The sequence below is a fragment of the Python bivittatus genome, unplaced genomic scaffold (assembly GCF_059951505.1).
Source record: "Python bivittatus isolate LINGU-HERP-01145 unplaced genomic scaffold, Pbiv_v1 ctg000610_np1212, whole genome shotgun sequence".
NCBI classification, from domain to species: Eukaryota; Metazoa; Chordata; class Lepidosauria; order Squamata; family Pythonidae; genus Python; species Python bivittatus.
This window is the reverse complement of record NW_028277088.1, coordinates 50670861-50695200: the sequence shown is the minus strand read 5'-3', so window position 1 is coordinate 50695200 and position 24340 is coordinate 50670861. Positions and strand designations below refer to the sequence as shown.

Below are 24340 nucleotides of genomic sequence, written 5' to 3'. Positions count from 1 at the left end.
ATAGTATCTGTTAAATGTAATATTTGATAACTGTTAAATGTTTTTGGCATTATTGTGGCAAGGAAAAAGTGTAAAGTATAGTCCATCATACTCAAAGAGCAAATAAGGATGTTTGCTTGCCAGAAAGGGACTGTTTACAGTTCCATATAAAATCTGTATTAATTCTGCTGGAGGGAAATGTAGGGGATTTTTAAAATAACATTCTATAGGATTTTTTTTACCATTTGTCCTGGTTAGTTTTGAAGTGTGGTCCCTAACTTGCAGCTCACAAGTGCAACCAAAGTTCTGATATAAAAAACTCTCTAAACAAACCTAACTTCCTCACCTATATTTATATATTACTTTTCTTTATTCAAAAAAAAGGGGGGGATTCTTAATCATTTTCATGTGCTTGTGCAGTACCCCTTGCACTTAACTATGCACTTAGATGTCTTGAGGGCTATGATTTACAGACTGTTCATTCTGGAAAACAGGGGAGCCTCTAGAAAGAAAATAGCTGGCATTCTGTTTCTATATGATTGACATCTGTATTTAATGGCTACCATATCTCTGCTGCCAGCTAGCGGCCACCCAGATTTTTTGCAGCCCAAATACAGTAGCCTTGCTATAATGCAAGAACTGTGTTGATCCCAATAAAATTCTCACAGTGCAGAACTAAACCTATCTATTTGAAATTAAATCTCATTGTAATATTTGCTACCAAGCAAATATACAGATAGTCCTCGCTCACCAACCACTTGTTCAGCGACCGTTCAAAGTTACAATGGCACTGCATAATGAGAGTTACAAAATTGCAGCCATCACAGCGTCTCCACAGTCATGGGATTGCAATTTGTGTGCTTGGCAACAGGCACACATTTACAATGGTCACAGCATCCTGAGGTTATGTGATCACTATTTGCGACCTTCACAACTGGCTTCTGACAAGCAAAGTCAATGGGGAAACTGGCAGGAAGTCGCAAGTCATGGTCACATGACATTGTGCTTAGTGACAGTGATTTGCTTAATGACTGCAACCAGAACTGAAGAACTGCCATTGTAAGTCGGATGCAGACATATGATTTTTCACTTTATGACCATGTTGCTTAGCGATGGAGTTGCCGGTTGGTAAGTGAGGGCTACATGTAATTATAAACAGGTGATAAAACCAGAATCGTATACAAACTTACCTAGAAGAAGAAGCTTCACAGAAAACATATAGAGCTGTTCTGTAGGTTTAACAGGCTGGGTCAAATACTTCTTCAGTCTATAAATACTTGATAAATCTTTCAAAATTGATCAATTCAAATATACCACAAAAAGCAAATTGCCTAGTTAATATTCTGTTCCCTCCCCTAATTCTGAGTTCTCTTCATAATTTTATACACATACAGACATATTCATATATACATTCCCAAATATATGTATCTTCATACATGTACACAAACACACAATACATTTAACACAGTAGTATGTCTATGTCTTTCTGTTCCAATCCAGCCCTGCCTTGGTCAGAACAGATGACAAAATACAACAAAACAAAATACAAATTACATGTAAATCTGTGCACACTGATTTGGAAACCATGATTTCCTCCTTGAGAAAAGTTCCCATATCAAGAAAAACAACAAGCAAACTATTCTGATTTAGTGTGATGTGTGAGATTGAGAAACACAAACTGAAGTCCATATGGAGAAAAGCTCACATGCAAAATGTCTGTCGTGTTTCCAGCATATATATATTTGGGGCACACTTACATAAAACTTTGACTACTTAAAAAATTCACCCTTGGAAAAATGAAAAGAATGGAAATGCAATTCTTTCTATAGCTGCATCATCTTTTACAGCTGAGGAACAACTATAGCTGTGAACCTTAGCTATATGGAGGCAGCAACCACCTCATTAACATTTTCATGTCCTCACTTTCTGTGCCTTGGGTGTCAGCTTTTGTTGTTGTTTGGTAAATTATCCAGAATTCTCTGAACTGTTCAGATTCAAGCTCTTGAACCCGAATCAAATTGCAGTGTCATTAATTTTTATTCCAAGACAGCAGATAAAAAAGCTGAATCTCATTCTTCAAAAATTTAGGAGATCGTTGGCTCTCTTAACATACAAGTTGTATATTGGTTGTGTTTCTAAATATAAAATTTTATCTAAGTAATTCCTCCAGTTCTAGCAATATCAACCACTAGAATTTTCCAGAACTGAAAAAAAATTGAGAGTTCCCCACCACTATAATGTTACTACACTAGTGGGCAGCAAGTCCTTCAACCATCTGTAAATTTACAGTATCACAGGCACTGCTTAAAGACACGACTCTGCATGCTAGGGATTTGAATTTGACTCTAACATTACCTTGGAATTAAGGGCTGCCCTGGGGTGATTTGTCAGGCTTCAGCAATATAGTCCAGGGTCAGTTCTTGAAGGGATAGAAACATGAGGAAAAAGAAGAGACATAGGATGGATAAAAAGCTATTTGTGCCAAGATAAAAGCAGCATCAACTGCTGAAGATATAATGAAGGATGTTGATAACAATACATCAGTTGTTTGATGACAATATTTTCTTTTTTAGAAACTCAGAGATCAACAAGAGTAAGCAAAAAAGGGCCTCTGCTAGCTAGATGTAGGAATTTGGAACTCATGGAGAAAAATCAGAGGCACAGGAGCTACTTCTCATTTGTATTCTGGTCTATATTTCCATGATTTATTGGGCCTTAAACCGGGCATAAGTGTATTTTTGAATATTAGAGGAAATCAGATTCTCAGTGTGTTGCTATATTATGTAAGGATGGCATCTACAATTTTATTTTTCACTTGCATGATTAGCCTTTTGAGGTAGGCCAGGTCAAGAAACAAGCACAGCAGGGCTTCTAAGAATGCTACTTTATTATTGTAGAGTATAATAACAGAATATTGAAAGCCTGTCCAAGTTTCTCTCTGTCACATCTTATCCTAATGAAAATCAAGGCAAGTTATTTTGAGTTTTTTTCTCGTGCTTTCTTCTTGCCCAGGACTGTGTAATCTTTTCTGCACATCTCCCCTTAGCAGCTCACTCATTCCTTCCCCATCCCCATGGTCAATTCTACATTTCTTTAGACACACACACAAATGCACAAACACACTAGGCCTCCTGAAGAATTTGTGTTGAAATAATGGATTTTTCTCATATTTATTCATATATTTGTATGTCTATGTATGTGTGTCCTTATATGTTGGTCTTAAATCAAATAGCAATAGGTTATCCAAGAAATTCTGAGCAAAAATCAAGGTGCTAGTTATTAATGTCTTGCTTGGCTTGGGGAGTGGTTATCTATGAGACCATTACTCTAAATACTGTCTGTCCTCTGAAAGTATGCCTGCAGAGAATGCTAGCTCAGAGTCCCCATCCCCACAAATCCTCCATAGGAGCTCTCTTCCCGTAGAATGCACTCCCACCAAATATGAGATCTGTGCCCTCACTCCTAATATTCATAAAGCTTTGGAAAACCTGGCTTTTTCAAGGAGCATTCAGAGACTGAAATGTGTGTAGTTGGAGTTATGTGATGATATATTCTGATCATATACATGGACTTCTGGTGGTAATGGAGGCTTAAGTAGCCACCTAGCAATACCTCTCCCCCTGTAACTGTTGGAATTGCAACAGTTGGAATTGGACTTTATTTTTATTACTATTATTATTATTATTATTATTATTATTATTATTATTATTATTATTTATTGGATTTCTCCCCCGCCCATCTCCTGCACAATAGGGGACTCTGGGCGGCTTACAAAAAACATTAAAACTATAAATATATCTAAAACATATAAAACATCCAAAATTTAAAACAATACTAAAAAAGGAAGATCCAAGGAGATGGAAAATCAGGCTGCGGAGAGCTGGCCACTATGGGGCTAGCCATCCCCCTGCTTGAAGTATTACCTCCCCACCCCAGGCCAAGTGGCAGAACCAGGTCTTCAAGGCCCTTCGGAAGGCCAGGAGTGAGGGGGCCAATTGCACCTCCGGGGGCAGAATGTTCCAAAGAGCAGGGGCTACCGCAGAGAAGGCCTGCCTTCTGGACTCCGCTAGATGGAGTTCTTTTACTGAGGGGGTCCGAAGCATGCCCTCTCTGTGCGATTGGGTAGGATGGGTTGAAGACATAGGGGAGAGGCAGTCCCTTAGGTAACCTGGTCCCATGCCGTGTAGGGCTTTAAAGGTAATAACCAATACCTTGAATTGGACCCGGAAGCAAACTGGCACCCAATGCAGCTCGCGGACCAATGGTGTTATATGGGCCCTTCTTGGGGCTCCAAAAATAGCCCGTGCAGCCACATTCTGGACCAGCTGTAGCTTCCGGATAGTCTTCAAGGGTAGCCCCATGTAGAGCGCAATGCAGTAGTCTTTCTGGGAGATAACGAGGGCATGAGTGACTGTTCGAAGGGCATCCCGATCCAGGAAAGGGCGTAACTGATGCACAACCCGAAGCTGTGCAAAGGCCCTCCCAGCCACAGCTGCCACCTGCTCTTCAAGCAGGAGCCGTGAGTCTAGGAGGACCCCCAGATTACGCACTGGGTCTGTCTGGGGTAGTGCCACCCCATCGAGCACCAAAGATGACAAAGATACAGAGGAGCCATTAACCCACAGCCACTCCGTCTTACCAGGGTTCAGCTGAAGCCTGTTGTTCCCCATCCAGACCCTTACAGCCTCCAGACACCGAGAAAGGGCAGTCACGGCATCACTTACTTCACCTGGGATGGAGATGTATAATTGTGTATCATCAGCATACTGATGATACCTCACTCCATGATGACGGATGATCTCACCCAGCGGTTTCATGTAGATGTTGAAAAGGAGCAGAGAGAGAACTGAACCCTGCAGCACCCCACAAAGGAGGGGCCGAGGATAGGACCTCTCGCCCCCTATCAACACCGATTGGGATCGGCCCTGAAGAAAGGAGGTGAACCAGCACAAGACTGTCCCGCCCAACTCCCTGAGCCGTCCCAGCAGGATACCGTGGTCGACGGTATTGAAAGCTGCTGAGAGATCAAGGAGAGCAAGGATGGTCGCACTTCCACCATCCCGCTCCTGCCAGAGATCATCCATAAGCGCGACCAATGCCGTTTCCATCCCAAAACCGGGCCTGAAACCTGACTGAAAAGGGTCCGATAATCCATTTCCTCCAGAACCCTTTGGAGCTGTGAAGCCACCACTTTCTCAACCACCTTCCCCAAAAAGGGGAGATGGGAGACTGGACGAAAATTGTCCAGTATGGTAGGATCCAGGGAGGGTTTCTTGAGGAGGGGGTGCACCTTGAAGGAGGCTGGAAACACTCTCTCCTGCAAGGATGTAGTAACCATTGCCTGGATCCAACCACACGTCACCTCCCAAGCTGCTTTCACCAGCCAGGAGGGGCATGGGTCAAGATGGCAAGTGGTGGCCTTCACAGCCCCTAGGACCCTGTCCAATTCCTCAGGAGCAACAGGATCAAACTGTTCCCGGATAAGTGGGTAAGAACGGTCCCCCGGTATCTCACCAGACCCTGCCCCACACTTGGAGTCTAACTTGGAATGAATCCGAGCGACTTTGTCCTGCAGATGCTCTGAAAATTCCTCCACACGGCCCTGCAATTGAACCCCCACATCCCCCTTGCCAAGGAGGGACCTAGTGATCCTAAACAGGGCCACCAGGCAGCATTCTGCAGACGCGATAAGGGCAAAGAAGTATAGACGCTTCGCCACCCTTATTGCCACAATGTAGGCCTTAACAGTGGCTCTAACCTGTGTTCGGTCGGATCCAGTCTTTGTTTTCCTCCAGCGGCACTCTAGACATCTCTTAACCCTCTTCAGGACCCTCAACTCCTCCATAAACCATGGGGAGTGTCGGGGCTGATCTGGCAAGAGAGGTCGCATAGGCACGATCCTGTCCAAGGCCCCAGCCGCCTTCCTATTCCAAGCAGCAGCCAAGGCCTCCACTGGACCGTGCAGCAGGTCCATGGGAATATCCCCCAGCTCCCTCTGAAACCCTGACGGGTCCATCAGGTGCCGGGGGCGGACCAATTGCATGGGTCCTGCCTCCCTGCGGAGGGGGGTGGCATAGGAGAAACTCAGGGTCACCAGGACGTGATCTGACCATGACAGCAGGGAAAGCTGTAAATCTCCCCTCACATTGCCATTGCTCCGACAAGAAAACCAAATCTGGCATGTGGCCACTGTCTCGGGTTGGGTCCCGCACCATTTGCGACAGGCCCATGGCTGCCATGGTAGCCATGAACTCGCGAGCCGCGTCCGAGGACTGCCCCAGGGATGGCAGCTTGAAGTCCCCAGAACCATAAGCCTGGGGCACTCCACCGCCAGCCCTGCGATGGCCTCCAGCAGCCCAGGCAGGGAGGCTGCCACGCAGCAGGGAGGCTGGTACAATAGCAGAACTCCCAACTGTTCGCGGGAACCCAACCTAATGAACAGTGTCTCACAGCCAGAAACTTGTGGAGCAATGCCCCTGAAGGCCACTAGAGATTCCCGGATCACAATAGCCATCCCTCCTCCCCTGCCCTGGCATCTCGGCTGGTGCCACATCTTGAACCCAGCTGGGCACATTTCCGAGAGGGGCACTTTATCTCAGGTGGGCCTTTTTAATCTATTTTCTCATTAATGGAGCAGATTTGTTAATTTACATTCTCAAGGTGTATTTGAAAATGCCTAAGAAACAACAGAAAACTAAACATACAAAGCCTGAAATGGAAGTGGATTGTTCCCTTCAGATCTTACTCAGGTAATTAATTTACATGTTCAAGATCAAGAGGTGTTAGAAACAGACCATGAAAATTCTATTCTTACTTCTGAAGCTCTGGTCCTAGGCATTTCTAAAAATTATTCTAATGCTCAAATATTAATTAAAATTCAAGCATTAACCCCTTTAGTGGATTCAACCCAAGCTAAAGCTAGTGCTGATATGGTGAAGGTATGAAGTGATTTATTGACAAGCCAAATAAAATGAAACAAGGCATTAAGTCCCTGGATAAAAACTTAGCAATTTTTGGACTCTAATATGAACATTTTACGAGAAGATATGAAAGTGACACAGGCTCAAAACTTAAAATTTCAGCAAGAGCTGGAAGATTTGAAGAAAGTTGTAGTTTGATCACATGTGCCTAGATACGTGAGCTGGAGGACAATTTCAAAGAAAAGAAAAGAAGGAAGCACTTAAACAATTAGTGCAATTACAGGGTGCCAGATGACATGTCAGAACTTGCAAATTATTGATTTGCAGCGGCTTAATGACGCTGAAAGTTGCCGGCCAGAAATGGTCGACACTTCGGCGGTTCGAGTCCAGCCTTCGCGTTAAACAGGGTGAGCTCCTGTTTCCTCCCCAGTTCCTGTCAACCCAACAGTTCGAAAACTTACGTGAGTAGATAAATGGGGACTCTCACGCCGGTGGGAGGAAAAATGCTGGCAGCGGCTTGCAAAAAAAGGAGTTGGAAGCAGTTGCCGGTAAGCGCGAAAAACCGCGCGCGCCCGAAAAGGGTGCGAAGCAACGGAAACCCCACCTCCTGCGCTTGCCAGCTGGGCTCTGCCCTAGGAAGGAGGCTCTGGCAAACCACTTCCGAAAACAGTTGCCTTGAAAACTGCAAGGACTCGTCCAAGCAGTCACTGCAGGGTCAGCAATGACTGAGCGCAGACAAAAAAAAAAAAAAAATTTGCCTAATAATATTGAGTCAGAATCTCAACAAGCCTTACCTGATTTTATAAAACAATATTTCTTTCAAATTCTTCAAGATTATGAACTAGAAATTTTGGATGCATATCAAATTTATACTAAAGTTAATATTCCTAGATCATCTGCTCCTATTACTGTTACATTTGCAAGAGTTACCAGCCAACTACTCACCCAATATCTGTGCGTTTGATTTCTTATTCCTAAGTAAAGAACTCTGCATTAGTCTCAACTACATTTCAATCTATAATTTCAGGCCATCTAATTTATCTACAGTAGATGATTTTAGGGTGTTACCTATCCCACCAAATTTTCTGCCATCTGACAATATGATAAGCATTCCCTCTTTTTCTTATTCCAAGTTATTGATGAAAATTTTGAAAATGGATTAACTTGATATACAGCATTCTACAATACAGAAGTTAAAGAATTTATTTAGCACTTGTGTTTTCCCCTCCCCACCCCGAGTAGGATATCTGTGCTGTTAACAATTTTTATAACAAACAAAAATGGAAAAGGTGGTACTGTTCCTGTCTTTTCATTTCAGTAAAGAAATGAAAAGAAGAGTTTACTTCTTCAGTTTCTGCCCGGGTAGATAAAATGCAGCTATTCTAAGAGGTAGTATCATAGCTTAACTGTAAACGTAATAGAAATAAATCTTAGTTTATTGTCACTTGGATCTAGCTTTAAGGACTCTGAGTTTGCTCCTCTCCTACATGCCATATGTATATTCATTAATTTGTGTCTCTTTTTCTTGTCTTATTCCACCTTAGCAATCTTTGATGATGTTGCTGTTCATGTGAAATAGATCATGGCCAAAACTCCTTCATATTTTACTCTGTGAAACATTGATTTTGCCTTTTGACACATATTTAAGGGGAAGTATTTAGCTTTCCATCGAATAAAGAGTTTGTCTTTTGGTATAGAGAAATGATTGATGGGGATTGTCAGTTGTACCTCCAGAATGGAAACTCTGTTTCCATATAGAATATTGTAAATAAAGGTGAAGACCATCATTAGAGAGACATACAGGTAAGTAAATCAACAGTTCTTATTTTAAAAGGTTGCATTTATAACTTGTGCTAATATTTTATATGGCTTATATGTACTTACTGATGCTGTGTGGACATATTTACATAGCATATTCACAGTACACATACGGGGAAGGCATAATAGGAATCTGTAATAGAAACATGATACAATTATATTTTTTCGGGTTATATTAAAATATATCATATATAAAGGAATATAGCAGGTTATCCAAGACTTAGCTGTCTGATCTCTAAGAGCTGACACCAACTTGATGGCACATAAACAAAATCAGTGATTGGGTACAATAGCATTGTTCAAGTTCCTGAAAAGATATCACACAGAGAAAGGCGAAAACCACCTGACATTTGGCCAAGAGTTCAGAATCCAGAATAAAGGATTTAAGTTACAGAAAGGCAGATTCCAGCTGAACTTTAAAAAGAACTTCCAAGCAATAAGAGAAGTTCCACAAAGGAAGTAGTTCCCAAGACAAGCAAGAGTCTTCCTTTTACCGGATGTAAATGGGCTCCAATTTGTTTGGAGCTAAAAGAACCCTTTGAAATTAAGGAACTAGATGAGGGCATTGGTACAAAACACTTCCCGTTGACCAGTTAAACATGCTATACAAATAGAACAGATTTTTTTTCTATCAGCAGGGAAGGAATGACTAGTGATGCTTACACTGCATATTACAGAGTCAGAGAATAGGCAGCACAGTGGGGCTAATCCTTTCTGTTGTGATTTCCAGAGAAAAATGAGCAAAACAAGAGATCAAAGCCTCTATTGGTTTCTCTTCCTTTTCTCACATTGTAAAAATATTTTAAAAATTCACCCCAATCCTCTTGGTGGATTAAAAAATACAGGATAGTGCAATTCAAATAAATAATAGCAATGAGACAAAAAGCAAGATTCAAGATTGTGGTTCACATGCCACAAATTAGCCAAGCATCTTTTGGTTTAATGTGTAGTGCAAATACCATCCAACCAGTTTGATCCACTGATGATTGAATGTGTTATCTGAATCCAGGGAATTTGGTTAATTACCTGAATGTTATCCAGGACCAAAGATGCTATGCATAAACAGTATAGAAAGCAGAATGCTGAGAAGTGCGCACTGCCCTAGTGTGAAATCTACATCACACCCCCTTCCCCTGCCTTGCAGTCCAGATATGTTGGGATTGCAATTTCGATTAACATGTAGGCTTGGAAGTTTGGGAATTTCAGTGAAATATATCTGGAGGGTACCAAGTTAGGAAATGCAGTTCTAAGTGTTTATCAGGACAAGGAGGAAGAAAAGTGATTGCTGTTTACCGATCACTTTGCTGCTACTTCTGGTGAATCCACTGTTTTGGGTTTTTTTCCCCCCCAAATAAAACCTCAGTCTTAAGCACGTTTTTTCCCAAATACATGTGTGACGTCATTGTAGTTACGTCTTGCTTTATATTTTCTACTTAATTTTTGTTATCTTCACAATGCTAACGCATAAAGGAAAAATCGAGAAACACATCTCCAGGAGGCCCCCGACCCTTGGTAAACTGGAGACAGAAAAGCGGGGAAGAGAAACTACATTACCCAGCATGCCAAATGCCTCCTACTTCCGGCATTCTCACGTGATTATCAGTATCGTTATGGCGGAAACTGCGGAAAAGGTAAAACTTGTAGGTGCAGCAAGCTGGTTATTATAAACTGACTGGAGAGCTCTGAAGAGTTTCAAAGAAATAATAATAAAACGGAACTTTGGGAGGTGGGGGCTTATGTGTGTTCCTGATGTTGGTAAAATAAAGTAGAAATCCAGCGGGATCGCTGTGTTAACAAATGGAAAAGGAATTAGGGGATGGGACTAAGCTTTTATGCATTTGGGAAGGACGAAGAACCTAATAGCGGGGAGAAGATAAAAAGGGAGAATTTGGAGGTCAGAAGAAGACTGGATGATTGGGAAGGGTTGCTAAAGAGCTTAAAGAAAGTGAGAATTGTGCGGGTTTCCATTTCGGATTGCACGATGCCGCAATAATACAATATGGGACAGGGAATGCAACATATTATGGAGACACCGATTATTTAATTGCAGACGTTTAATTAACTTACTCCAGAACTGCGTTTCCTTATTGTTATAGATTGAGTTATAAACTATTAAGCTTTTTGAAGAGCAGTTGTCCTCAACTTTAGCTGACTGATTTTATGAATTTTAGTTGCTGCAATCTTAAATTTTAGGGCTGTGCAGCACTCCAGATTCAATCTCCAAAAACTCTTCAAAGCTTTTGAAGGGAATGTGAATATAGTACCAGTCTGCAACACCTTAAGGTAGGTGCATGTAATTCTAGGAAAAGATGCAGTCGCTTTAAGAAGTTGCAGGCAGGCTCTGTGTACATGTCCCCATCTGCTTTAAAGCACCTTTTGGAGTACTGCACAACCCTATCAAGCAGTAAGTGTTGTTGGCCTGGTTTACTCTTTGCATTATACCATGGTTTGTTTAACTGTTTGTTGAATAAGTCATAAGTAACAGATCAAGAAAATGTGCCAAGCCATAAACTATGGTTTACAAACTACAAACTCTTAGCATAACATGCTAAGGGAAACCTTTAAGTGTGTTTATATGATACATTAAGCAGACTTAATGCTATTTACTAGTTCTTATGGATAGTTGCCATGACAGATAGCAGGTTAAAGCTCATTCAGTCATGGTTTGCCAGTATCAACCAACATTTCCTGCATATGGGTTGGGAGGAAGATGACTTCTTATGAGTCCCTTGATGTTTCCTTTTCACTCCTTCCCAGAAATTTAACAAGGTTTGATGAAGGTTAGATGACACATGCCTTGGTTGCAAATTATATTTAGGACTCCCTGTCTTAAAAATAGCTTTACTTTTGGTTGAGGTTAGGAGTATATTCTATGATACTTATCAGAACATGGTATTAAATTGCACTGAATAGTAAATCTGCATTTGGGTAAAAGAATATTTCAAACCAAAATCTGTTCTGTTTGTTTAAGATGACTTATTTTAGAAAGATGTGCCATTTGTATGTGAAAAGAAAGGAGTTTGTCTCAATTAAGATAGTACTTGCTCTATGAATTTATTGTAGTGTTAGTCTATAGTAACTGAAAATCAGGAAGTGTAATGGTACCTTTTCTCACTAACACAGTTTATTAAAAAGCCTAAGCTTTCATGAGTTGTAACTCACTTTATTGGATGCATCAGATAAAGCAAAACAAATAATATCTATCTGTTTAACAAGAGAAGGGTCTCTTATTCTTAAACACATTAATATTCATAAAGCATTCCAATGGATCAATAAAGTTTATAAACTGAAAGTTAGCTTGCTCTCTTACTTTACTATGGAGCAGCAAGAACATTTAAGAGCTCATTTGGTGGACTGGCTGCTGAGTTGGATTTTACATTTGTTAGAAGAGGTCTGCTTGTACATTTGTTTTCTTCTGGTTGTTTTTGTGTTCATAATTGCTTTTTTCAGACCTTATTTGTTTTATTAGCTGCCTTAGACAGAATGTCTTTTGCTCTAAATTCAGTGAAAAACAAATGTGTATCTACATCGAGTTGGTTGTCATTGATACTGTAAACTTTTGAATGCCAGATTAGAAATTAGATTGTACCCACTCATTAAATCTCAATGTGTATTTTGTCTGTTTAAAATACTGGCACTTGATTCTGTGATGACAGTGATCTAAAAGCTGAAATTTGTGAATATATAATTTGTTTTTTCAGAATACTTAATTACTTTTGAGTCTGCAAAGAATACTATAGTTTCAAGTAATATGTAATCAACCTTTTAAAAAGATTAGTGATATTCTTCTCCAGAGAATTCAGTCCTATCTAGATTTAAAATATTTTCTTCTCTTTTTCTTGGCTTGATCAGGAAAGATAATCAATAAAGCTGTGATCCTCTGATTTTTTTTTTAATGTCAGCTTTTCAAAATCCTAACAGAAGAGATTTAATGTAGGATTTTTTGGAAACTGGAAGTTGAATATAAAATTGAGACCAAGTGACAGATGTCACAGTTGACTGCTGCTTGCTGTCTGCCATGCTTCACATGAGGATCAAAACAAGGCAGTGGGAAGAAAAGAAGTTTCCTTTTACAGTACTTGAAGTCAGAACAAAGAGCTGAGCCATTTTATGTTGCATACAGATATTCTATTTCTTTTGTTAAAATCTAGGAATGACAATATATAAATTCATAAGTATGGGGGAACTACAACATCAATATGCACAAATGAAAGCCTTCATGAAGTCATGATGCTGGCTTCTGGCAGATTAGAAGCTGTTTCAAGAATGTATGCATATTCCTTTCTGGTATTTAACCATGGTTTCATGGCATGTGTATAAGTCCAGCTTATGCAGTTACAAAAACTGTAACTTTGATTTAAAGTGAGTCTGCAAATAATGTGTGTGTAAGATTAAAAAAAAAAAGGTCCTTTATTTACCATCCAAAGGATTAAAATTAGCCATGAGTGTAATTCTTTCGGAGAGTGCTAGATAGCTAAAAGCAGTTAAAAACATCTATGCATTTTAAAAACAAATGCATTAACATTTAAAAACAAAAATAGCAGCTCTGCGATATCCTGACACCATTCCTGCATCAGCTCTGCTAAGTACAATCACCTCTAATATTTGGACTCAGTTTCAAATTAATTTTCCCCCTCTCTCTTTTTTCTTTTTCCTTCCCCCCCTTTTGTTTTTATTACAAGATTACAAAATTCAAAAGATAAAGAATGGAAACAATAATGAATAGTAAACAATAAATTACAAACAAAACTAAACAGAACCAAGAAATAGAAAAGGGAAAAAAGACTCCCCAAATTTAAAAAACCAGAAAAAAAATACAAATATCAATATTAAACATGTAAAATATATATATTGAACATATAGAAATCACTGGTTTGCAAAAATATCTTATAATAGTATATTATTATCAACTAAGTAATAATAAAAATTACCTTAAAATACTATTCCATTGTAAAATACTGTGAAATCTCTATCAAAGAAGAACATACTGCTTCTTTTCTGATGGGTTGAAAATATTGCGTTTTCCAGAATGGATAAATTACCGATTTCTAAAAAGCCAGTTCTTGATGTCTGAAATAATATTACTTTTCCAATTTCTCAGAATAATTCTTTTCACAGCCCTCCATGCCTGAAACCCCATAATTCCTCAAAGGCACTCGGATTCCAAAGTTTGGAAATATAATTCAACATCACATTAACATCCCTAACATTTAGGGATTTCTGCATAGATCTACTTATGTGTGTCCAATAGTTCAAAAGAGTCAGTAATCCCTCAATTTTTTTTACATCTGTAACAAAGAAAATCTGATATCCATAGTTTCAAATACATTATTTAAAATACGATTTTTGATGGATCAATTTTAGTCTCAAATCCATCAATACCAATGGAACTTTTTGTTAAAGGACATTGTTATTTTACATTATTCCAGTTCTTTGGTCCATGATTGATAAATCCCAGCAGTATACACTTTAAAAATGTTATTTAACAGTCCCTAGGAGTCAACACTGACTTGAAGGCATAAAAAATAAAAAAATTAAAAGATGTGGGTTTAACATTCATTATGAATTCCATCAAATGAGAAAAACTTCTCAGTCTGGGTTCATTAAAAACCAACAAGCATCATTTAATATATGTTAATAGATATCATGGATCTAGCTAAAGATAGAATGGACTCTGCAATATTTGTATCTCTTGATGTGGAAGAAATCTTTGACCTGGTTCAGATTAAATTCTTAAAGCAAGCAATTATTAGATATAGTTTCTCAATGTATTTTGTTCTTTGGATTGAAATTTATTATTTGCAGCCCTGTGTAAGAGTTAAAACAAATGGAATGATTTCAGACTCCTTTGAGTTATAATATGGCACCTGCCCACTTACTGTTTGATCTATTGATTCTTGAACCTTTGGCAATTACTGTAATGCAGTCTTAGGATATTACAAGGTAGTCCTTGGTTAATGATCACTTGTTCAGCGACCGTTCAAAGTTACAATGGTGCTGAACGAGTGGTGGTTACAACCGGTCCTCAAAGTCCTGGCCATCCCAGCACTCCTACAGTCACGTGATCACAATCTGGGTGCTTGACAACCAGCTTGCGCTTATGACAGTTGCAGCATTCTGCGGTCATGTGATCATGATTTGCGACCTTCCCTGCTGGCTTCCCACAAGCAAAGTCAGTGGGGAAGCCGGCAGGGAAGGTTGCAAGTTGCTTAGGTAAGTCTCCCCCACCCATGCAGCCTGCCCCAGCACCTCTGCACTCACACCTTGCCAGCCACACACACACACCATCGCGCACCCTCCCTGGCCACTCATGCACTCTTGCAGCAAGCCACCCCAAGTCCTGGCCGTTTGTGCACCCTCTCCCACCTGGCAGCAGCCACCCCAAGCCCCGCCACGCTCATGCCGCACCTCCCCAGCCACCCACTCACCCTGTTGCTTTCTCTCCCACCTGGCAGCAGCCATTTACCTGCCTGCTGGCCTGCTTGCAAGCCACCTGGGACTTGCAACTTCCTGCTGGCTTCCCCACTGGCTTTGGTTGTTGGAAGCCGACAGGAAGTTGCAAGGAGGTGCTTAGTTAACTACTCATGATCCTTGCTTAATGACAGCAACAGGGCTGCAGGGACTGCCATTGCTAAGCAATGCAGTCACATGACATTGTGCTTTATGACTGCATCTCTTAGTGATGTCAATTCTGGTCCCAATTGCCATTATAACTCAAGACTACCTGTATAGGTATTATAGGTATTGATTTGGCAGGTTTTGAATATGAATTATTTTTAAAATGGTGATATTTTAGCACTTCACTTTAGAGTTTAGTATTCTACCTCTTTGCCTAATTTTATATGGATTGTACAGTATTTTGGAAAGTATTGTGGCTGTAAAATGAATTAGGATGAACCTTGCTTATTTCCTTTAGGCTCTAATTAAATATTTAATATAATTAGTAGGAATTACAAAACCCAGATATGTAAACAGTTGGGTTTTGTGATTCCTACTGATTATATTAAATATTTCTAATTATGTGGAAATAAGCATGTTGAAACTTTTAAAAAGGATTGATTTGGATGTTAATAGATGGATTAAAATTCCATTAAGTTTGTAGGGCAAAATTAATGCTATAAAATGAGTATCACTCCTACAGATAGGAGTGGAACTACTGCAGCAGTTTATCCCTAACCCCCAACACTTATAGGCCATTTAGAATAACACTAGCAAACACCACTTCTGAGAGGTCTAAGGGGTGGGCCTCACTCATTCCCTTCAGGTCTGTGATAAAACCATTAATCAGTGACCAGTGTTGTTTCTATCCTGACTAGATCTGAATCCAGATAGTGTTTAGGGGTTGGATACCGGGGATAATTTGAGATAAAATCATTAAAATTGCATGACAATTGGCAAACCTTTTGAGATTTTGCAGGGAGCATAACCCCATAATATACTTGGGCCTAAATAAGTTACTGATCCCTGCTTTTGGATATTAAGCTTTCAAGTTGGTTTACAAGTTCAGTTCAGTTCTGGGGGTTTTTAATTGTTTTTTTTTTTTCCTCTGTTAAGTAATTTGAGAGAATCCAGTAATGGCAGTAGTCTGTATGAAACTTTTACTAAAAAGAGGCAGAAAAATTCCAGGATACCAGGTTACTTGAGTCAAGAAATACGATTCATTAGATGTCTAGAATTCATTTTTCCCCCCAATCCTATGCAAAGCTAGTGTATAAAACATGTTGTTTATAAAGAATTTATGAAATACCTTTCAATATATATAGCAATTGTTATTCCTTCACCAGCTTGTACCTGATAAGTCTGAGTTTTGAACTTCATAATGATAGAGCACTCTTATTTTTAAAATTGACTACCAGATGCGTTTTGGCCATAAGTTAACTGTTCCAAATTCACTTTGTGGCATAAATACAGTCCTATGATTTAGCTATTATAGTCAGTCTCTTTCACTGTCTCTGTCTCTGCTGCAGTTATTCATCTTATTGTCAAAATGTTACCTCATAAGGTTTGTAATGCTTTCTCTTTCTCATGCAGTCTTTATTTCTATCATGCCGCTGTTAAAATGCTTACATTCAGTGTCAGCATATTAGATGTAACCTTTTATTGCTATTGATAACTGTAAATAAGTTAAGTAAATCTTCATTTTGCTGACCTCTTGAAGGAGGCATGGTATCAGCAGATTTTGCTACTGGACAGGTGAGAGATTAGCAAGAGTAGACTCAATTTCTTTTGTGTGTGTATGTACGCGACGGTAAGATGCATTGCTTTCTGAGGGAGATATTTTAAAGGCAAACCTTTTTTGATGGTTTGAGCAATGTAAGACCAAGAATAATGTTGCTTTTCATCCTATTTGCTTTCTGAGTTCCTCTTGAGTAACTTTAAATTGCTTAAGCCTTTGAAAGAGATCCAGCAGAATCTACATTCTCCTGTAAAGACAAGAGGCTTCCCTATGTAAACCACAAAAGCAAAAAGTTTAAGAGATGTTTTTTTAATGAATGGGAGAAATATATCCAAATACATGAAATTTTTATTTAAAGTTTTGGTTGTAACAAACATGCTAAGAAATACTTGGGATATAGTTCAAAATGCACTTACATTTCACCATTGGCTTCTTTGATATTTGTTTTTAGCTTGTATACTTACATTGTGATTCTACATTGGGCACTGCATGGATAGAAGAGTGGAGCATAAATAGCTGATGAGTTAATTATTGTATCACTCTTCTGCATATTCTGAGTATTCAAATTATCTGAGCCCATTGAGTTTGTATTCAGCAGCTATTACCTGCATAATAATATTCAAGCTGTCAAATGTAGAAAGTATCATTCTGTTCCTTGGAAAGCTTGTCCAGTTTCTGCTGGGACTGCAGTGTTTGCTTAACATTTGTGTTAATTGATTGTATGGGGGACATTTGCAGAACTGAAAAAACTGCCCAGAGATGCTGTGAATGTAAGACATTTTGATGGAAAATACAATCCTCTGCATAGATTAAATGGAACATCTGCTTCTCTTTGTTTGACTTTTATTAGTGAAATTATAATTTGGTATATGAACCAGAGGGGTAGAATTAAACATTTCAAGACCTTTGTGGTAAATACAGGTAGCCCTCAACTTATGACCATTTGTTTAATGACTGTTCAAAGTTACAACAGTGCTAAAAAAATTATTTATGATCGGTCCTTGCACTTATGACCGTTGCAGTGTCCCTGCAGTCACATGATCAAAATTCAGGTGCTTGGCAACTAGCATGTATTTACTGGCTTCCAACAAGTAAAATCAATGGGGAACCACATGCTTCACTTAACGACCATGTGATTCACTTAACAACCACTGCAAAAAATGTCATAAAATTGAGTGTGGTCATGTCATGACTTGCTTAACAACCATACCTCTTAACAAATTTTCCGGTCCCTATTGTAGTTGTAAATTGAGAACTACCTGTTTGCCATTCAGTACCCATTTCTGCAGTGGTTTGGTGAATATCTGAGGATTAAAAGTCAGAGGAGCAAGAGTTTCCTTTGCAAAACATGGATAATTGCCCAAAGCTGGTGTGGTAGGAATGCTTCTGTGTATCTGAAAGCAGCAGAAAGATTGTACACTATCTATATTAGGCAAATAAGCAACAATACTGTAATTATCTGGTACCTCTCTATACATTCTGGATAACATATAATTGTATAGGAATGTAGAAAACACTGTCCTTTTGCCTAGAATATGACCACCATTTTGCAGATTTGTGGTGGGTATTTGTCTTTTATTTTAAACAACTCTCTCCCACCCCTGCACCCCAAAGAAAAAATATACTTTGAGTCTGCAGTCTGATATTTATTGGGGAGTGAATCCCACTGAGCTCAGTGAAGTGTACAGTACAATAGGATTGTACTGTTAATTTACCAACTTTTTCCACATTGTAATTTCTTCCTCCTTTTATATGGTTTTCAGGAGCCCATGACTGATGAAGAAACAACAGATGAGTCTGAGGTAAGGTTATTTTGAAGGGCCTTTATTTTTGCACATTGCTGGGTGATGCAGTTTCATTGAATGTCAGTCTTTGTTAATAAGTAAAGTATATATGTCTTCTTTTCTCTCCATCCCTGGCTTCCCCGCTTCATTTTAGATATGGAAGCTTTTTATTTACAGAGAATTGATGATTGTTTTATGGCAAGGGATTTCTTAAGCTTCAGTTGAATTTGGGATGTGTGCTGCTACTGAAGATGCAACACAGGTGATAATATGGATAGTCATGTTCTTCTGCTAAAACAATAAATCTTAACTAACCTTGTGAGGAGTTGAAACCTATATGCTGTTGTTTTTGTTTTGAATATATAAAATGAGTTTGACATAAAGAACTGATAGCCCTTCTTGATCTCTCAGCTTTCAATACCATCAATCATGGTATCCTTCTGGACTGGCTTAGGGGTTTGGGAATGGAGAGTATGGTTTTGTGCTGATTATCCTTCCTCTGAGGCTGATTCAAGTAGATATTGGTACGGGGAAAAGTATAGCCTTAGGCCTCTGTTTTGCGGGGTGCCTCAGAACTTGACTTTCTCCCCACTCCTGTTTAACATCATTATGAAGCTGTTGGACAAGGTCAGTTGTAAGCACGGGGTTAAGTGTAAGCAAGGGCAGCCCCATGTAGAGCGCATTACAAAAATCCAGATGGGAGGTGACTAGGGCATGAGTGACAGTGAGTAGGTCCCTCTGATCTAGGAATGGGCACAACTGGCACACAACATGAAGCTGTACAAATGCCCTCCTAGCCACAACTGCCACCTGCTCTTCAAGCAGCAGTTGTGAGTCCAGGAGGACCACCACATTGTGCATAGGATCTGTCTGGGGCAACGCAACCCCATTCAATACCAAAGATGGCATAGTCCTAGCACCAGAAGGCCCCAAAACCCAAAGTCACTCAGTCTTGCCAGGGTTCAGTTGAAGCCTGTTTTTCCCCATCCAGACCCTCACAACCTCCAGGCACCAGGATAAGAGATTCACAGCATCGCTTAATTCTCCAGGGGCCGAGATGTATAATTGGGTATCATCAGCATACTGATGATACCTCACCCCATGGCGACAGATGAGCTCACCCTCACGTAGATGTTAAATAGGAGGGGAGAGAGCACTGAACTCTGCAGCACCCCACATAATAGGGGCCGAGGGCGGGATCTCTCCTCCCCAACCACCACTGACTGGAATCGGCCCTGGAGGAAGGAGGTGAACCAGCACAACACAGTGCTGCCCACCCCCAATCCTCTGAGCCAATCTAGAAGGATACCATGGTTGATGGTTGAAAGGTATCAATATGCGAGTCCTCCTGGATGCACAGCTTTTGCTTAAGGAGCAAGTGGTAGCTGTGTCTAGGAGCGGTTTTGCATATATCCATCTTGTGTGCCAGTTGTGCCCTTTCCTGGATCAAGAAACTCTGTTCGTGGTCACTTATGCCTTAGTCACTCCCAGTCAAATTACTGCAACATGGTTTACATCAGGCTGATCTTGAAAAGGATTTGGAAGCTGTAGCTAGTCCAAAATGCAACAGCACATGCAGTTTTGAGTGCACCATAGTAGGTTAATGCATACCACTGCTACGTGAGCTATCCTGGCTCCCAGTAGGCTATCCTGGCTCCCAGTAGGCTTCTGGGTGCAATTCAAGGTACTGTTTGTCCCCTTTAAAACTCTGCATGACACAGGGCCAGATTACTTGTGGGACTGCCTGTCTCCAGTTATTTCTGCGTATTTCACCAGATCTGGCAGGGTGGAAATGCTCTGGGTTCCTTTTCTGAAACAAAGTAATCTAGTAGGGTCCAAGAGCTGTGCCAAACTCTGTCATCTCCTGAGTTTCAGATGGCTGGGATCCTGTTGGCCTTCTATGAGGTTTTGAAAATCTGGCTTTTTCCTCAAGCATTGAGGCCAGGATGTTAACAGTTCTTGGTATTTCTGCTTGTTCTCTGTTTTGAGTCAGTTTTGTGAGGCACCTCAGTTGTTGTTATTCCTAAAAAGACTGGAAGGTGCTCCACAACTGCCACTTATAGGTAGTCCTTGAGTTATGATGTCAATTGGGACTGGAATTTTTGTTGCTAAGCAATGCAGTGGTAAAGCACGACATCACATGACCGCATCACTTAGCAACAGCAATCCCAACAGTCTCTGTTAAGTGAGGACCGTGGGTCATTAAGTGAGGACCTCACGTGACTGCGACTTGCAGCTTCCTGCCAGCTTCCAACAAGCAAAGTCAACGGAGAAGCTGGCAGAAAATTGCAAGTCCCAGTCATGACAAGCGGGTTAGGCGGCTTGCAGGCTAATGGGCAGGGGAGTGCTACGGAGTGCAGGCAGGCATGCAGGTGGATGCTGTGGCGCAAGTGCAGGTGGGTGAGGGCTGTGGCCCAGTGTGAGGACAGGCAAGCCTGTACAATGGAGTATGGGTGGCGGAAACTATGGGTGGGCACACACTACAGAGCACAAGATCCCCAGGATCTCATATTCCATAGCAGTGTTCCTCGGGAGAAAAAGTGGGAGCTATAGCATATATATATATATACTTACAGGAGTGACTTGCGACCTTCCCTGCCGGCTTCCCCATTGACTTAGCTTGTGGGAAGCTGGTAGGAAAGATCACAAATGGTGATCATGTGATTATGGTTCACTGTGACATTGTAATCGTGAGCCAGGCACCCAAGTGCCTGGATTGAGATCATGTGACTGTGGGGATGCTGCAACAGCCACAATTTCACAGACTGGTTGTAAGTCCCCCTCATTCAGCACTGTCGTAACTTTGAACAGCCACTGAATGAGTGGTCATAACTCAAGGACTACCTGTAGCTGCAGAGGACATGTTTACTGTTATTTTTGGGATTATTCTGAAGCTGAAGTGACATGGTCCAGTATATCTTCTCCTTTCTTCTGTAACTCTCCTAACATGTACTAATTAAAATCCTTTGGGGCATTTGCCCTGGTTTGAGCCCATTGTTTTCAAATCCCCAGACTTACTGGTTGACCAACACAGATGTATACAAAGAGTGTAAAATAAATACATAATAATGATTGGAATTGATAGGAATCTTTTATTCTTCCATAAATAGATCCTGGCCATACATCATAAATTATATATGATGTCTTATTATGGAAATATATATAGTCTTTAGCTATTAGATTCCTTTTTTTATGTTGGTCAACCTATGCACACTTCTGAATAAGGCCCATTATCTGTAATCAGGCATTTTTCAAGTTAATATTAAATAGCATCACAGTAATACAACTACTTTTATGACCCTGTCTATTTCTGGAGTATAGTAAAATCTTTTGCTACTAGTGTGTATAATTAGTACATATAAAAATAATGTAAAAGTGGGCAATCAGTTTGTATGACACAAATGCATATTATTACTGCATATTCAATACTTGGCTGTAAGTTAGCACTTAGATCTTAATTTCGTCTGTCAAGCAAACCTTTCTACGGAGACAGTACTACTGGTTTCTGTCAACCCTTCATATAATTGTAACAGATCCTTTTCTTAAATAGTTACAGTGTTCCTGCTCTTCAATTTACTCTCTTATTTCATAGCCCTACATGTGATTTGAGTTATTATAAGCTCTTTTTTATTTAGCAGACAGGCTGCAATTCATTCCTCCTTGATATGATGAGCAAACAATAATATAAACTGGCGTTTTAATTCTGAGGAGAAAAAAGTTGCTTTAGCTTGAAAAGTATACTGCCTGCAATCTTGAAGCACTAACATCTTTTCCTTAACTTCATCTTGTAGTTTTTGAAATTGCATGTGGGTTGCACATCCATTTCTTTTTTTTCTTTCTATTTCTCTTCTCCCACTAAAGATAAAGGACAAAGTTGTTGGAAATGTTACATTTGAGCAGATTTCTGTTTCTCAGAATAATCTGACATGTAGTGTAGTTCTCCTGGCTTATTTGATGTTATGGTGCAAAATCTGGAGTTACCCATTAAGGTTGATGAGGTCCCAGAGAGGGACGAAAACCAAGGTAGACTGTTGATGAGAGAGAATTAGGTTTGTCATGTGTACCCTCTCACATGTGTTTTTGTGAACTTTTTGTTCATATTTCTGCTTTCAAACTCATGTATAGGAAAAAGAAGTAGAACAGAGCTAGAATCAGAAGAGCTTTTCAAAAGACAAACAAGGGCAAGAGCTTGCACAAACTGATGGATTTCTTCTTTTTTCCTTTGAAATTATCTTGTTCTGTATCACAAACTTGTTTTAAATCTTCTCTCAGTTTTTTTGGCATGGAGCATGGTTGCTCAATAAGTGTAAGCTCAAAGTTCCTTTACATATGCAGAAAATTAATTGGGCCTCTTTTTATGTCCCCAACATGCTTTACAAAAATCTACATTTATGTACTGGTCATAAATGTGAGAGATATAAAGTATACTAGTAATAAATCATGTATTGCTATATTCATTTTGTTTCTGGAAGAGCATTTCAGTGCTAGCCACAGAAGTTTTTGCACTTCTGAACACAGGAATTCAGGTAACATCGTCTTTGTCCAGTATGGAACTCATCAACTGTCACTGTATAAACAGTATATTCCTCATTACATTCTGTCTCAAACAAGCCATCAAGGTGATTTCAAAGTTTGCTGTTCTCACTCTTAATTCCTCAGACTTGGTTTAACAGAATACCAGCCTTTAAAATGTGTAGAAGAGTGGCAAAGCATATAATGAGAACATAGTAATAATTCATCATTTTGAATCAGTGGGTGGTTTAAATAATATATTGAGGCTTAATGCATCAATTTTAAAAACATATTTGTGGTGGTGTGAAACAAAACCTGTAATATACATTGTATTAAGATTGGTTTCTAAACCAAATTATTTATCCTTTGATTTTCTAGTATTCTAGGGTAAAAATTAGATAGTTAATTTAATGAGCTATTAATATTAAGTAGAAGAATCAATTTGAAGGCTGTGGAGTATTTAATATAAAAATTGGTGCAATATATACCACACAAATGAAATGCAGTTTGAAATGCTGCTGTATCAACAGGGTGTGCAACTTCAATGTCTTCTAAATATTCATCTGTGGAATGAAAGTTTTTTTTCCCTTGGCTTCCATTTCTGGACAAAGGCAACATTGCTTACTGTTTCTGAAAGGCAGATTTTTTAGTATTGTTACATGTTCATATACTGTATAGCTCTCTGCATCCAAGTATCAAATTGGGATCAGGTGTCTGCTGAATGAGGACTAGCCAGGAACAAAACAGCTGAAGAAGAAAAAAATCATGAGGGACATTGGTGGATAGAAAACAATGAAGTATTATTTCAGTGTTTCTCAACCTTAGCAGCTTTAAGATGTGTGGACTTCAGCTCCCAGAATTCCCCCAGAATTCTGGCTGGAGAATTCTGGGAATTGAAGTCCACATATCTTAAAGTTGTCAAGGTTGAGAAACATTGTGTTATGTAATAAAAAGCGGAAAGAATGAAAATAACTTGTAGGAGTGCTCTTTCATTTTTCAGAGATGGCAATGACTTGTAAAAAGTTGATGTGTTCTGATATAATTGTATATTTCTTAGTAATTGTATAGTGAACTTTATGCTGAGCATTTCTGTAATAAATTGCTTACAGCTAGGATTGTAGACAGTATTTAAACAATTTGGAATCATGGAA

At 39.6% G+C, this 24340-nt stretch overlaps 1 protein-coding gene across 3 annotated transcripts in view; it reads left to right on the top strand.

Moving 5' to 3' along the window:
- The first annotated feature begins 10276 nt into the window (after positions 1–10276).
- VPS41 (VPS41 subunit of HOPS complex) overlaps positions 10277–24340 on the top strand; it is a 129810-nt gene continuing 115746 nt past the window's right edge. For 2 of the 3 annotated variants that reach the window (XM_088149993.1, XM_088149994.1), the window contains exons 1-2: positions 10310–10348; positions 18657–18695. In XM_088149993.1, the coding sequence (XP_088006119.1) occupies positions 10328–10348; positions 18657–18695 (60 nt within the window). In that variant the 5' untranslated portion in view covers positions 10310–10327. Of the gene's footprint in view, positions 10349–18656; positions 18696–24340 lie in introns of all 3 variants that reach the window. The other variant, XM_088149992.1, reaches the window with a different exon arrangement.